The following is a 16,734-nucleotide window of genomic DNA, read 5'->3' on the forward strand; positions in this document are numbered from 1 at the left end:
AATTCCATATTCTTGTGTTTTGATATTTGGTCTTCTTATGAAGAAGGCATGTGAAATAAGAATTGTCATGTGGAGAAATAAAGTTCTTAGGGATGTCTCTATTGGTATAAACCAAATAAAGTAAATTTTATTTTCAAGGGGGTCCCAAAACAAGACATTTATGATGCTTTGTTTATTGTAACAATGTGCACTACCAAAATGTCCCAGTTCCCTTCATTAAAAAAAAACTGGAGCCTATTTCACAAAGTGACGAATGCAAGAGAATCATTAAGCAGCACAAAATAAATACAGAACACAGAGCAGCCAGAAGTTTCAATTAAGGATATCCACACTGACAGTCTGTGAGGGGAGTAGAGCCATTTGGGTTTAAAAGTGTGGGTTTTATTTTTCATTTCTTTTTGTTGAAATCACTTTTTAATTTCCATATGCGTTCATGCTTGAGAGGAAGAGAGGTTAAACTCAAACTTTCATTAAACAACACAAGAAAGTATTGCATCAGGAAAGGACACTGTAACTAAAAAAGATCCAGGAAACCATTGAAGATTCAATGAGATGTGGGCTTTTTGAAGTGCCATTTATCCATTAAAACATATCTTTTTGAAATTGATTTGGCTTTACTGGTGTTAAAGTTTTATCTATTCTGATTACTAATTGTGCCCGCTGCAGCTGTGTAACATAAAACAAAATAAAATATAGGGAGGCAGGATGGTACCATGCAATGCAGGCAAAGGACCTACCTTCTCTCTTTACATCCCTCCTTTCCCTCTTTCTATATCTCCTGCTAACTCCCAAAATATGCCTGAATCTCTGTGGTTTTACACAATGCTGCTGATATGGTGTTGTGCATTACACAACAGTACAGCCCCTCCCATCCTCTCAAACTCAGCACCCTCCCACTATCTCTCTCTCCTTCCCTCCCTCGTTCTGATATTAATGACACAGCTATCTGAGGCAGCGGCAGTTCTCCTGCGCTCTCCCTCCTGCAGGCTGCGCTCATACACACATACACTCTTAAAACCAATAGGATACTGGACATACATAGGTTACACATACTTAGAATCTGCAGCTGCGGACACAGACATACACTCACTCACACATACACACGCACACTATTATACGCATTCAGACACTTTGAGCTTATATGAGAGGCAGTTGCAGACACTTTCACTTTACATACACTTCTCATTTCTCCTTTTCAACATTCACACAGAAAAATGAGGACAATTGTACTTTGCGTTTGTGCCACTCTCCTGCTTACAGCCACCTTGGTGCCACACACCAGCCGGGCAGCAGACCTCCCTGTCAACTCACACCAGCGATGGGACACTAAAGGACAATTTTCTTTGGGATCTGAATCTGGGACTCCCACCTCCTGCCCTATTAAACTGAGACCCTCGGGCCAGTGTGGGACCTCCGGAGCCATGGCAGAGGAGGGGGAGGACTGCCCTTATCAGCTCACCCTGCCTCCCCTCACCATCCAGCTGCCCAAGCAGTTCAGGCTGCTGGAGAAGACGATGAAGGAGCTGCAGAGCTTGAAGGAGGTGGTCAACAAGCTAAAGAGCGGATGCCAGGAGTGCCGTGGAGCACGGGGCAATGGAGCTTTCGGACATCAGCAAGCGGACCAGGGACAGATGCAGGTCCCCATTCAGAGGGATGCTGGGGAAGAATTGAGACTGGACCTGACAGGACAGGACGTGCAAGGTGGGTCCAGCCAAGAGGAGAGGGGAGATGGGATGGTCCCTGGAGCTACTGTGGACGTTGCTGGACTGGGGCATGGTTCTATTTTGGGGAAAATTACACCGAGCACTATGCAGGAGATGCAGGTAAGAGACACAGTTCAGTCTCACACTTTTAATAGGAAAATGCAGGATTTTAACAAGGAATGAAGGAATGAAGACTACTACAAAAATACTTGGTTCAATGACCCTGGGCATATATACAATATATACATTTTGAATTTCTGATGTCAATTCAAGTTTATTATGTGTTTTGTCAGACTAATCCAAAGTAGCACAATCAATTTTTGGCATTGTTCAAACTGTGTAAAATTGGTAAACATTCTGTACCAAAAAACATTATTTAGAGGTCTGTACAAACAGTGCATTTGTTGCACTGCACCAATTCTGTATTTCCATCACAGTCATTACAATTTCCATAAGAAAGTATCATTATCAGCCTTTTATCAGATTTTAGTGACACTGATCTAAACAAACTAAGCTAGAATGTGCTTTAAAGACGTGATTTAAACGTAACATAAATGTTGTAACAAAGTCACCTACAATTGCCCTGTCAAACATAACCAGGTGGAATTTAAACTGGCCAGATGTTAAAAGACCTGTAAAGTCCTACCTGGCACCAATCCACCAGGGAAAATTCTTGGCACTGTAAACAGGTTGGGGAATCAGCGTTACACACCAGCTAAGCCAGTATTTTTTTTGCTCTGTCTGGTCAGCTTGTTGACTCTCCCAGCCACTTTGGCAGATGGCCAACCATCATGTAGACTTGTTTCTATTGTAAAATTCCAATTGGCTGGTAAACAATGAAGGAGGCTGGTGACTCTAGTAAACCACCGGCTTTGTATTCTGTGCACAGAATTAATTTCCTTCCCCTCTGCTCTGGCCCTTCACAGGTGAAGTTGAATAGGATGTCAGCCAGTCTGCGCAACGCAAGGAGCCAGATCTCAGCTATGCAGGGTCGTATGGAGGGGCTCAACATGGACAACGTGCAGGCTATGATGGACAGGCGGGTGGAGAACATCACTGGAGTGGTCAACAAACTCAGCTCCACCTGCACTAGCCAGTGTGCAGTACATAACAGTCCTCAGTGTAAGCCTGCTCTCTCTAAAATAAGAATTACATTAAAAGTTATATCCCATTCTGTTCCATCTTTGCTATTTCAAAGATGTCTCTCTTCTCATATATTCAACTTTTTGCAGTCTTTTTCAGCATGATCAATAAGCCCTCTTTCTTTTGCTTATGATTATTATTTTCTATTTCCTTAAAATTCCCCACAGAAGTTCACACCATACACACCCAGCAGTTCAAGGTTGTTGTAACTTGAATTTTCTGGCAAAGGATCTATCCAATCATGCTTAAGTGGATATGGTGACTTGTAATCCTTATAAAGAAGAAAACAACTCTGGGTGGTCACCTTCACCCGATTGAGCCTTTCTCTCTGGGAAAGGGAATCTTCCAGGCTGACAATGACATTAACAAACACACGGTGGTTTGTTGCGACATGCCTCCATTACCGATATGAACACATTATGTACAATCATGAGAAGAGGAATTTTCCATCAGCTTTATGCTATGCTATAGGGAGGATCTGCAAAAGCTTCTCATGTCCACTACCGTTAAGCCTTAGTCGGCTTAGTGCAGCCATAACAAAAATTACCACACAAAATAGCTTTGGGTTGAGGTCATACTGTACATGAGTGAAGAAATTTGACAACTGGGGTCAGAGTGAGAATTCAAATTACCTGTTATATAACTAATTAAGAGCCTTGGCATCCCTCTACTCTCCATAATCAGACACTTAAAAAAGGGGAGAGGGAAGAGACAGATACTTGGCACCTACATTACTACATAGTGTGTGAACATTAAAAACTAACCTTAACAAAGGAAGGTTAAGTTTTTGTTTTTTTTGTTGAGGTTCAATTCCTTAAAGAGGAAGTCCAGAGATGAATGTGATTAGAATCAGTTGAAATGCAGCTCTCTTTTTATACTGAAATTGAATAATATCCCAATATTGCATGCTTGAATGTGACACTATATTGGGGCTTTTATGTGGAAAACAGATGTGAGCTTATTTCTAAGTAGATTAGCTGGGACAGTGGTGTGAAGGGAATCCCAGCTTTCTCTCTTTCTTTGTGTTTTCTTCCCCCATAAACTTGTTTCTTTCTCCTTCAAGCTCTCCTTCAATCCTGTCCTCTCCCTTACACATTCATCCTCAGTGTATCCGCTCTTCATCTCTTTATTTCCCTTCATATCTTGACTCTTTTTCACTTCTTCTCTTGCCATAACTTTCCCTGTCTCACTCTCTCTAATCTCCTTTCCGGTGCCTTACCCCTGCCTCTCTCTTCCTCTGGAGGTCATGCTCTTGAGTGCTCATTCCTGCATAAAACAACTAGCTCTCATTAGCGTTTGACAACAACACAAGAAATAATGTAGGCAGCTTTCCTGACATTAGTCACGGATGGCACACAGGGTCAGTAACACTTGTCTTTGTACATCAATCTGCCATGTTAAACTAAAAAATTGGCAAATTATTTTGCTGCAGGTTAGGTAATCGTGCCTAATGGTGTCTAGTGAATCCAGACAAGAAACAGCTGTTGTTACCAGTAGTAGCCCCACAATTATAAGAGTTTCACAACATGAGTATAAACAAATGCCACAATTACTTTTTACTCAAGTGATGTGTCCTATTCCAAAAGACTACATTAATAATGGATAAGAACTGAGCATTTTAGATCTTAAAGATGGAAAAGAAGGTTTTCCTCACACTACTTACTTTATGTCGCAACAATTCCATTTTTTTTCCCGTAAAAAAAACACCAGATGCTAAATTAATATGTCAACAATTCAGCTGCCAAATTGTAGCTAAATCTTTAAAAATCAGAAAAGAATTCTGTTTTCATTCAAGACAAGCAACCAGACCTAAGGTGACAACCTTGGAGATTATAACAACATTTTTAGGAGATGTCATATAAAACAAATGTGAAGTTTTATTTAGATACTGTATTATCTATATACTGTAGAAGGTGTAGTGAGGGATCATTGGCAATCAGATGTTAACCACTCAGACATAAGCAAGGATTTAGAAACCAGCCACACTGGCACATTGGCACTAGGCTACACTACACTCAGTAGGTTTAGAGAACAGCATCTAAGGATGCTCAAAAAAATACATGTTTCTAAATGTTCACCCGTTTATCCAAACTGATTTGTTCCAAGCTTAAAACATACAGCAGCAGCTGATAATGAGCATGCAGACAATAAGACCCTGGCACACATTACCCATACATTTTAGGTAAATTTAAAATTGCAATTTCACCATCATGCAGGATTAATAGTACGTTTGCCAAGATGCTTTTCATCACTCATGCTGCAAAAGAAGCTCAGTGCTGTAAGCGTTTCTTTCACCCTCTTAGGCAATTCCTATCACTGCTGCATGCACGAATCTTTACTTTCACTCCTGTAAGACATGTTAGGGCCTTGAGGTGAAGTGATAGCAATTCATGTTACTGTTCAGCTACATTAACTCAATTATAAACAAAGAATGAATGCTCTGTCCGCCATGCTGTCAGGAAATGCTTGTGGTGACACACAGCTTCCTAAAGGAAGGGTGTAGCTTTTTGATGAGAGTCTCTTGCTGTCAAAACAAGACAGTAGTATTCCATGTAAGCTCTTTTTGTGGGGAAAGATTATACTATCACATTGGATACACATTTCCTTCAATTACAGGTGCTAATCTTAGCCGTCTACTGCTTGTCACATAACATGCTTCCTTGATAACAGAGTTGTCTTCCTTTTCATGCCAATCATTTATCTATGTCCAGTCATGCAAACAGGCAATGTGGTAAGGTTGGTGGAGAAGTTGTCTATAAAAGCCTCAAAAGCATCAGTCATCAGCCTTTAAGATAGCAGGCTACCACTTTTTATGGAAGTTAGTAAGTGAGCAAAAAAGCAGTCAAAGCAATCAGCCAACCACCTAACCATTCCACTGACTCAAAAGCCACCTCAACAGTCAGATAATCAATTAGCCAACATTAATTTTGACAGTTAACGCATCAATTAAGTGGCTGATATCAGAGTTATTTAGGTCAGGCACGGTGCCAGAGGTAGTCAGAAGAGATGGCTCTGGTCTGTTGAGAGGCCTGCCCAGACAGATGGGGACAAATAAGGAGAGGGGGATGTGAAGTGGCAAAACTCCAGTCACTTAAAGTGAAGGAGACACTGACATTTTTTACAGAACAACTGAATACCAAGTGCCGACAGAGGTGTTAACGTGACAAGGATACATTTCTTTCTATGTGGAGTGATCTACCATCTGCAGCAATTTTGCAGAAGTATTTTGCATATTTTGACAAGAAAACACAGATGGCTCTAGATTCAAAGCAATTTAAAAGACAAACTGTGCTTTTAGTATGTGCACCATGTACTAGTTACAAATGCCTTTGCATTTAATCACGAGAGAAGAGAACCCAAATCCAACTTTGTACCAACGGTACCAGGACTGCAAAAAACAGTTTTCTGTTTAGAAAAGACTTTAGTTTTGCCCTATGTAATCATGTATGGTTCCCCCCTACCTTTGCTCTACTACAATAACCAAGCCACTAAACAGATTTAACAGTATGACAAAACTGTATCAGCAATAGACTGCGTCAAACAAACTCAGTAGGGGTCCACATGCTGCCTGCCCAATGTCAGGATGATTTATGCCCCGGGTGCCGAACGTGTAGGGAGGGGGTACGCCTCTCTAATCCAGTTTACACTTTCCCACGTTTTGACAAGTCTGTTCCTTTCAATTCCCAAATGCTAACTGACAGGAGCCTTTGGACCTTTGTTGTGGATGGGGTCAGTAGCCTGCAGCGCGACACGGGAGAAAGAATAAAGCTAAATGAGTGGGCAGGTATACAAAAACAAAACAAATGGAAGAGATCTTAGAAAGTAGTGGAGCTGTATGAAATGAGCCTGTGGTGCAGCAGAGGGGAAGGGCACTGACTTTTATCATTCGATAGTGGCCCTTGTTCTTTAGCTTACTTTCATGTTGTAGTCCTGATACTGAGTGTGATTTTCACAAATGGGACATAGTCTGGTAACAGAGTTGGCTAAAGAACATGCTAAACTATTTTGTGTTTGAATACACTGCCCATCAAATTAATGAAGACATGAGAACAAGGGTTTTAGCTGGTTTCCTGCTAATGTATCGCATTTTCTTTTTCTTTCTTCAGTCTTCCTCAGCCTCAGGGACTGTTTCTATAACTGTCTCTTGGTGGGGCAGAGAAATATGCCAGAGAAAAGTGAAATTATTATTTAATATCATCCCGTAACATCCCCTTAAAATAGTCCTCTCTTCTTTTTTGCCCCTCCCTTTCTCTACCTCTCCCGGCAGTCATCTTAGCCCCTCGGGACTGTTCAGACTACAACGTGTTGGAAACGAGGAAGAATGGTGTGTATCGTGTGACCCCTGATCCCCGCAACGGCACATTTGAGGTCTTCTGTGACATGGAGTCCTATGGAGGTGGATGGACCGTGATACAGCAACGTCTTGATGGGTCGGTCAGCTTCAACCGCACCTGGGCTGAGTATAAGAAAGGCTTCGGGAACCTCAGGTAACGGGCTTAAGTATCAATTCTCTCAATAGATATTTTAGGATGGTGGAAAACACTTTTAACTAAAGTCTGTAGACTCTTAGATGTTGCTCAGAGGCTTTCAAAGACAAACAGTTTTATCTAACTGGCATTTTCAGGTGTTATTTTTTAAGGAAAAAGTGGAGGTTGAGGTATTTGTGTTTTTACGTCATTTATAAACTTTAATGGAAAAGCTGAAGCTAAACTTTATGCTATTTACATGTAAGGTAGGAGGCTCAAATACAACATATAAGAGGGCTAAACATTACCACAAAGAGGGTAAGACTGCAGACTTTTTGGGCAGTTCATGTTGTGTGTCACTGGAAACTGAGAACATAACCCTGATAATGTCATGTTTTTTTGTCTCTTGGAAGTCCCTAAACTTTATGGAAGTGACATACTAAATCTCCTTTAGGTTTAACAAAATAAACAGACAAAAAAAAAAGCCAAACACTACACAAATCCCTTAAATTTCAACAAGAACCACTTTAAATGATGAGTTAAAATCGCAGCCTCGCAGCAAGCTGCCACCTACTCCCCAACATGTGTTGGCCTGTAACTGGCCTTTTATCATCTTCTCAGCCTCACCTTACTGGAACCTTCCATCTGCTCAGGTAACCATAGGGGGGAACTAGACTGATACACATCTTTGAAGACAACACACGACAGGAAACAAAGCATCAATTCAAAAGTCCTCTATTATTCATTGCAAGAATTCATCTATAGAAACAGAAAGGAAATAGTTTTACTCTACCTCCCACAACTTGAGAGTGCCCAGTCAATCAGTGCTTAGAGGACCTATGCACACCTGTTCCCACTGTCACTGATTGTTCACCACCTGTACTCACTAGCCGTGATTGTTCACCACCTGTTTTCGCCATCACTGATTAGCACATGATAAACAACAAAACATATATATGCATCCCTGTCCCCTTTCAACAGATAATAAACTAATGACTTAGGACAAAAAAAAACAATTAAAGTTGCATAACAAGTCCCAAAGAAAAGAGGAGCAGTCTTTTGAGTCTATAAGTTCAGCTCATTTTCTCTTTTCTCCTCTCTGTTACTTTAAGAAGGAGTTTTTTTATTGGCAATAACCACGGTTACCTGGCTTGATAACTACGCCTACACATCTAGTATAACCTCCCACTGCAAGAATATCTCCTCATTTCCTTCTTTTACTGTCACACTACCCTTCCCTTGCATCTCCTCCTTTCCTCTTCTCCCCTCTGGCAATAAGATAATTCAGTTTAAGTAACTGTATCCACTTTCTAATCATGTGTACAATGATTTAAGGTTGTATTAATATCTCATTTTGCTTTGTCTTATCACCTCCTTTGTCTTATCACCTAACTTTTCCTTTGCTGTAGAGGTGAGTTCTGGCTGGGCAATGACCATATCCACTTGATGACAAAGGCCAAAGACATGATCCTCCGCATCGAACTGGAGGACTTTGAGGGTGTTCGGGAGTATGCAAAGTACGACCAGTTCTATGTGGCCAATGAATACCTTCGCTACCGGCTGTCTGTCAGTGGATACAGGTACAATATTAGATTCTGTGCGTGCATGCATGTGTGATCAAATATTCATAAAGAATGACTACATCTAATATGTATACCAATGTTTCATTATAGTGGTACAGCTGGGAACGCCATCAGTTTCAACAAGCACTTCAACCATGACCAGAAGTTTTTCTCTACGCCCGACCGCGACAACGATATGTATCCCTCTGGAAACTGCGGCACCTACTACAGCTCCGGCTGGTGGTTCGATGCCTGCATGTCCGCCAACCTCAACGGGAAGTACTATCACAAGAGGTACAAGGGAGTCCGAAACGGGATCTTCTGGGGAACATGGCACAACATGTCCACAGAGTACTACCCTACAAACTACAGGCAGGCCTTCAAAACTGTCAAGATGATGATGCGGCCCAAGAACTATGCTCCTTAGGGGGACAGGTAAATATTCATAATCAGACGGACAGATGGACAGAAAAACACAAACAAAGACATAAAAAAAAGTGGAAGAACATGTAGATTCAGAAACTCATACACATGCACATAATCATGTATTTGCCCACATTTACACATGCATATGTGTACACGGAAAAATAATATATGCCCTAGCCTAGACAGTTTGAATGCAGTAATAGCAAAAATTATTGTTAACAAATTTAACTGTGCTATTACGTTTTCCTACTGCAGTGAGTGTGGCCTTCAAAATGTTGGATTAAAATGATGATACTAAAGAACAATGGACTACGAATGATGAGGGGCTAATAAAAAAACACACATTTAGTCTAAAGGCCAGCCTCCTACAGGGGCTATAATATTATACGGAGGGTTATCATTTTTCACTGTTTCTCTGACATTTCTCCACTTTCTGTCCTGCTGCCTACCGCTGTAAACCCAGATGAGACACGGCACAGCACACAGTAGTAGTAAAAACTAATGAGCTGTCATTTCTCCGCTCTAAAGGGTTTCATAATTAACAGCAGCCACTCAAGTGAGGTAAATGAGAGCTGATGATACATTTTTGAGTGGCTCTGAAATTCATTGTGAAAGACTTCATGCCGTGGTCAGAGTCAAACTGCAGGAAGTGATATACAACAGGCTTTGAGCAGCAGTGTACAAGTTATAGCTTCTGTGTCGTTTATTTAATTACACTCGGACACTTCGCTAATGTATCATCAGCCTATAGAATATAAAACATCCCAGTATAAATATGCAGCCTGATATACGTTTCTATTGGATCATTCCCAAGTACATTCTACATTATTGATGCTCTTCTAAATTCTTCTTGACAGCAACCACGGAGCGGGAAAAACTGTTCCAATTGTATTTCAACCAATGTCCTTCTGCACTAAACTACTGCATATCTCTTGATGTCATACACCAGTTTTAACATGTAATGAAAAACTCCTTCCTGACTCACCACTTGTACAATACTGCCACCTAATGTTAAAAACATGGCATAATTTAATCCATTCCATAGCCACTGTGAATGTGAATCGTGGGAAAAGAAATGTTTCACTTTAAGGATGTGTACAGTATTTATTTTATTGCAAGGTTATGATGCTTTTGTATAATACATAGGTCATACAGTAGAAGGTCAAATGATTGTTGATATTTGAGCAATGATAAAGATTGTGCATTATTGTGACCATTCATAGTGATTATCTGTATTTGGAGCTTTGTGTGTGTGCATTATTGATCTTTTCTATCATTCCTATTCAACTGTCATGCCAAAAGATATGCACTTTTTATATCAAAAAAAGAATAAAGTTCTAACTACCTGGTTGTGTACATTGAAGTGTTTGGTACTTGGAAATCATATTGATGCCTGTGTACCCATGCTAATCTTGTATACATTTTTGTATGCTCCATCTTTAAAGATGGAGCATACAAAAATGTATACAAGATTAGCATGAATACCCATGACTAACAATCCCTTGAAGTAGGGGCTATTTAACCCCTGTAAAAATGGAGGTATGAGGTGCTGCATCATAAATAGGTTCATGAGGTGTGGGCTCAATTAAGCAACTCAATAAAAGAATGAGTTCATATCAACTTCACAGAAGATGAATAATCAAACTGTGGGCCTGTGACTTCAATGTCTGTTTACTGTATGTGATGATCAAGTTAATAAAGTATTGTGCTCATCCACATGATGATTTCAAGTTCCAAGTATTCCCTTTTGTTTAAACATTCAGCATTAATGTTAACGTTGTAAGGCGCACAAATCCATGTGCAGTACCAAGTTATATTCTAAACATCCATTTAGCTGTAAAATAAAATGGGAGGGATTTCTTGAATTTTCTGGTGTTTTAAGTAATTCAAGCAAATACGAGAACTGCAACTGCCAAATGTGATGGCTTTTCTATGAAAGCTCCAACATGCCATTAAGAAGAAATACAATCAATCTTTATGAGTCTTACCTCATCTAGGCACTGGAAAGCGGGACTAGCAGTAACGTCAGTACTTGCATAGAGCTGCTCCTCCGGGAGTGCTGCATCAGGTGCAATGGCCACTAGAGGGGTGTCCTCCATTCCCTTCTCCTCCTCCTGTTCTTCCACCTCCACTTCTCTTCTATTAGGTTTCCTGCCATCCTGCTGCTCCTCAGATAGACTCACTAATGGAAAACATGAAGATAAATACAGTTGATCAACCAATCTATCGATAGGTATGGGTACACAGGTAGATGATTGGAGGAAGGGAGACAGCAATGGGAGAAAGAGCAATGCAATTATGAAACAGGATGTTTGGTGGAAGAATACTAGATCAGCAACAGCAATAGGCTATGTAGGATGGGTATCTTGAAATATGCATACTCTTTCTGTAATACTCTCTCTGTAATTTTTCCAGAGATGAGTTACTCCTAAAAACATAAAATAGAAGAAGGGTGGTCACAAAGGTGTTGCCACACAACTGTCTGAATATACTAACAAACTAGTCAGAACACACTAGAGTACAGGTACATTTCTAGGTGACTACAGAAAGATTGTAGTATTTTTTTCATAAACACATTAGTGAAATTTCGCTTTTATTCTGAAGGATTCGCTTTGGAACTCTGTTGCTACTGGCGTAAAAAAAAAACATGATTTTTTTTTTTGCATGACTAGCTAACTATAAATTGTATATAAAACAATAAAATCATGGATAAACCAATAAGCTACTTTTGGGCATCTTAATAATAATATAATAAGACAGAAAATGGGTTGGTTTCCCTCTCGTGGCTGTTATATTAGCTATTCTTTAGTATGTTGTATTAGTAGGTAATATAGTTAAAGGCCTATGGGCCTGAAGAAGCAACAACCTTTAAAAATGTCATTCTTACAAAATAACGCTATTGAAACACTAACAGTGACACTGTCATGCACTATTGCACATGTAAAAGTCGATATTAACTTTCTCAAGCGTGTATTAACGTTAATTGTCAACAAACACAACAGAATTCTTTTGTAAAAAACTCTACGGGTGTGTAGCCTACTACCGCTAGCCAAAAACATTAACGTTATCTACACAGAAGCTAAAGAGTTCGCTACAAGTAAATATTTGGGTCGGTGTTTGTCTGCTAAACAAAGAAACAAACATTTGTGAAAAAGTCTTACTTTTGAATATCTTGACTCCTCTCACTCGTCCCTTTGTCATATAAAACTATAAAACCATACGCCTTGAACAATTTAAACAGCGTTGCAGCTACAGTTATTGTTAACGAAACTCAATCACAGATCTCTCTGGTTGAACGGCGTTTTGTGGTTACCATAGAAACGACGTCACACTTCCCAAATTATGTCGGGTAAAATTCTTTATTTCGATTTTTGCATTGCTTATTCATATACATAAAAGCTATATTTGCCGTTTTCGCCTTAACGTTGCCACTTGATTATATACAAAGATGTAAAAAGGTTTGAACAATTGCAAAATTCCAAATCTTACTTTACACTTGCAGTGACTGTCCAGTAGATGGGGTGAAATAGTAGGCTACTGTTGTCTTACAGTACATTGTAAACATGTGACATATTTGCCAACGGGGAACAGCTTAAGGCCAGCTGACTGAACACACTGAACCGAAGCATTACAATGAAACTGGACGCAACTAACCTGATTTCAATTTGAAAGTAAAGATGATGATGCAATGCTGCTATTCTCCTGTTAGCTTCTTTCCCACAGTGAGAGCTGGCATGACCCATTATTCACAGTATGCTCACTCTGCAACAGCTGCAAGCTGGATGTGTTATCTCAGCAATGTAGGTATGTGTGTCCATGGCAATATGTATGTGTGTGCACAAGGGTGTAACTTTGGTTACACCGAAAAACATTTCAGATTTCTGTCTATCTGTGTGGTTAAAAATAGAGGCTGATCACCAAGACTTATGAATAAAGTAACATCAAATGAATTTGAAAGTGTGTGTGTATTGTATGAACATACAATATGTACTACAAAGGAGGTAGAGATCCTTTTAGGTTTTTCAGTCAACATTAGAAAGGTAGACATTAATAGACATATCTCTTTAAAAGGTTGGGTGCAATCAAGCAAGAAGCACCTTATTCTTACTAGTATACATAGTCAGTCTTGAATCTCTGTCAGTAATGAATTGTGGGAGACAGTTTAAGACAGTATTTGTCTACTTGTTATGTTCCTTATTAATTGCTGTGGCACAAATGACCATCCTTTTCATAGGCTGTGTTTTAGTGTTGCTTATTTCTTGTCTACATAAATACACAAATGCATAAAGGAAATTAATGCTATAGACATCTTCCTTTTACCACCCTCCTTTTACCACCCCTAAATCTGAACAAATCACCCAGCACTTTGGGATGAAGGTTTTTGGCAGAAGCTAGATTTCCAAATTAACCTTGAATCCTCTCCAACAGTCTGGGTATGCTAACTTTTGAATCCTGGCACACTTCAGTTTACTTTGTGGTAAAAAATATGCCCCTCTTTGTGCCCTTCCTATTACCATTTTTGGCTAAATAAAACATAAGCGCTAGTTTTATAGCTGTTTTGGGTGAGAAGCGCTTAGAATTGCAAACATATGTGGGAGTAGTAGAAGGACCATGACAGTTTAAGAGTTTTTGCTTCATGTTACCGTTTTTGTTGCTAAGTCAGTCATTGCTATACATAAATTGTACCATTCTATAGTTCTTATCCATATTTCGCAGATGCTGCTTTACTCTTTCATCTCGGTCAAACAGTTAAAATCGGCTGACTAAACGTGTTATAAAACTCTGTTTCACTAGGTCCCTCCGTCAACCCAACTACAATGGCTAACTTGAGACACACAAGTTCAAACAGTAACTGCTGTGAAGTTTAACAACCTACAACAGGTGTTGATGATGCATGTTAAATCAGTCACCAGGGGTAGGCAGCAGGGCCGAATACTGGGGTTATATATTATGTTCAACCGATGGGCAGGTGGGTACAAAAAGCAGAATTTTATCCAAAAAGAACCGTTTAGGCTAACTGCTGTGTCTTAACCTAACTGTGTAAGCGCACACCAAGAACCACAGCAAACATGGTTGTCACAATGGTGCATGTCCTAAACGTGTTTGTTTGCTCTCTAGCCTGTGCACAAATTAGGCCTTTGGAAAAAGTTACTGTACTTCCACAGTGAAGTGTCCAAATCAATGTTTTACTGTTGTAGCATAGTCACAACACTTGCAACTTGGAGATTGGGGGGTTCCTTTTTTCATGCGTGGTTGGGTGTTGGGATTTTACCATTTTAAATGTCACAATTAAAACACACCTACGCATGCGCACATACACACAAACCTTTCTTTTTCCATGCAAAAAATGGGTTGTTACAACTTCTCCAGTCAAAGACTTTGTCGCTCAGACAAGGCATCTGGAGACAGTTTATAAACAGATGTTTAAAGTCTATTAAAACCTTAAAAGCAGCTTTTTATTAAAGTGTGGACTGAATCTTTTGTGCATTTCTAAAACAGTGTTTCTATCCTTTAATTATCGTTATGCATTCCTTACCTAAATATTCAAAGGTAAAAAAAAAAAGAGATGAAGTGGCATTAGATGTTATGAATGCTGTTACAGTAAGTCATTTCAGAAGAATGGAAACATGGAACTTGATCCAACTCCTAATTGTTGAATCAGACTTTGATCAGACTTCAAGGTCTTGACCTTCTGTAGAAATATTTGCACCGTCAAATCTCAGTTTAGTGGACTACCTAAAACACAAATCCCTGAGAAACCGAGTAGCTTTTTGGCAAACTGTAAGTCTGATGTCATTCTTCAGATCTCTGTGGAGAATCCACAGCATTGTTCCACTGCGTTTCAGAGTGCAGACCAGAGCCCAGAACTGGAAGACCCCCTCCAGTTTCGATTCCTCTGACTCACCACTGTCCATAATTTTCCCAGACAAAAAACTCATGCATACCAGTTAGCGGTTTCTGTGTTTTCAGTATCCTTGTGTCTAAGAATTGAACACTAAAGCCATGTATGTGCCAGCAACAGCTTGACTCATTTGGAACAAATCCGGATCTTTGAAGAGTGTTTAAATCATCAATGATTTGAAGCTTGAATCCAATGAATTACGTGAACCCAAAGCATGTGTTGTGTTGTAATTTATCAAATTTAACTTTATTTAATTATATACTTTTTTTTGGCATCAAGTATTCTAAATGTGTATCAGCATTCTGGGCCCTTTGGCATCATATCATACCTAATTTCTCCATGTAATGACATGTCTTAAATACGTTAAATTAAATAGTTTTTTTTGTATTAATTGTATCACATGTGCTCCTGTGTGTGTGTGTGTGTGTTTGTGTGTGTGTGTCTGTGTGTGTGTGTGTGTGTGTGTAGGGGCAAATTCTTTGCGAGTTAGATTTTGGTAGCCTTTAAATAACAATTGTTGAGATTTGCCAGTGCAGGCCTCTGGGATGAAGTCATGTTTTCATACATTTCCTCATTTTTAATTTAATAGCATTGTATGGCCATTTTTTATTCCTGTTGTCCTAAAAGAGGAAAGAAAAGGTTTACCAGACAATTGAGGCCAAGAAGTTTGTCTGGGATGAAGTTTTAATACTGATAACGTTGTCCTGAAAATAAATTATTTTTGCACTTAGTGTTCACAGACTGATCTTCTCCATGTCATCAGTGTAAGTCAGTTTATTTGCCCTAATATGGGAACCAAATCATTTACAGTAAAAAGGCCTCTTCTCCTCTTCGAGGTCTTTCTTGTTATTTAACAGAGCCGGATCCTGTTCCTCATGATGCCTTATCCACTTCTGGGGGGGCTGCTCATGTAAAAAGAAAAATGACCCATCAGTAGCTAGCCTGTGCACTAAGCTGATGTCCAATAAAATGAAATAATAAACCATCTATATATATACAAACTATATGCTTCATATGTATACTTATATAGGTATAAGCTGAGAGGATGGAGGCTTACTTTAGTTTTTTTTTTTGCTCCAATTAGTTTTTATCATGCCCTTCGAGCCTAGGGTCCACTTTACTGATACACTTGACAGTACTAGATTGTTCTTATTATCTTCACAGTATGTTTTTTCACATCAGTTTTGGGTTTTTTGTTTCCATTGCGTCTTCAAAATAGATGCTGCAAACAAATTTGATATAATTAAGTTAATCCTGACTTTTGACACTTGAAACAATGACTGTATTTGCAGTCAGCGTATATATATATATCCTAATTCCTGGAGACAGTCTATGGAAAAAAACCATTCTTTTAAAGATAATTACAAGAAGCTAAAGCTAATGCTTGCCCCCCAGACACCCAGTCTTATTATAGTTTACTGGAACCTACTGAATCACTGTCTTTGTTCACATGAATGATTTTGGATTGTAACCAGTAAAATAAAGTAGAGTCATGAGTTGTAAAGAAAGTGGATTTCAGTCCAAAAGAGAAT

The 16,734-nt window shown here is 39.4% G+C and overlaps 2 protein-coding genes across 4 annotated transcripts in view; one reads left to right on the plus strand and one right to left on the minus strand.

Annotated features, from left to right (window-relative positions):
• Window positions 1-12,601, minus strand: part of ccdc146 (coiled-coil domain containing 146) — a 43,780-nt gene extending 31,179 nt beyond the window's left edge. For both annotated transcript variants that reach the window (XM_034862914.1, XM_034862912.1), the window contains exons 1-2: window positions 12,462-12,601; window positions 11,289-11,482 (exon numbers count right to left, since the gene is read on the minus strand). In XM_034862914.1, the coding sequence (XP_034718805.1) occupies window positions 11,289-11,482; window positions 12,462-12,501 (234 nt within the window). In that variant the 5' untranslated portion in view covers window positions 12,502-12,601. The remainder of the gene's footprint in view (window positions 1-11,288; window positions 11,483-12,461) is intronic.
• On the plus strand, window positions 943-10,645 carry fgl2a (fibrinogen-like 2a). 2 transcript variants are annotated; one of them, XM_034862949.1, is made up of 6 exons: window positions 943-1,823; window positions 2,630-2,825; window positions 7,114-7,333; window positions 8,722-8,892; window positions 8,986-9,309; window positions 9,556-10,645. In XM_034862949.1, exons 1-5 carry the CDS (start codon window positions 1,215-1,217, stop codon window positions 9,299-9,301), a joined length of 1,512 nt encoding a protein of 503 aa, XP_034718840.1. In that variant the 5' UTR covers window positions 943-1,214; the 3' UTR covers window positions 9,302-9,309; window positions 9,556-10,645. The 2 variants fall into 2 exon arrangements, with proteins under 2 accessions (XP_034718840.1, XP_034718838.1); XM_034862947.1 differs by having other exon boundaries at window positions 8,986-10,645.
• Window positions 12,602-16,734: the final 4,133 nt, after the last annotated feature.

The sequence above is a fragment of the Etheostoma cragini genome, chromosome 23 (genome assembly GCF_013103735.1).
Source record: "Etheostoma cragini isolate CJK2018 chromosome 23, CSU_Ecrag_1.0, whole genome shotgun sequence".
Taxonomy (NCBI): Eukaryota; Metazoa; Chordata; class Actinopteri; order Perciformes; family Percidae; genus Etheostoma; species Etheostoma cragini.

Coding starts and splice junctions, on each gene's coding strand:
- fgl2a (XM_034862947.1), top strand. CDS start 1,215: ATGAGGACAATTGTACTTTGCGTTTGTGCCACTCTCCTGCTTACAGCC. Junction 7,334..8,721: donor AAAGGCTTCGGGAACCTCAG/GTAACGGGCTTA, acceptor CCTTTGCTGTAG/AGGTGAGTTCTGGCTGGGCA. Junction 8,893..8,985: donor CTGTCTGTCAGTGGATACAG/GTACAATATTAG, acceptor GTTTCATTATAG/TGGTACAGCTGGGAACGCCA.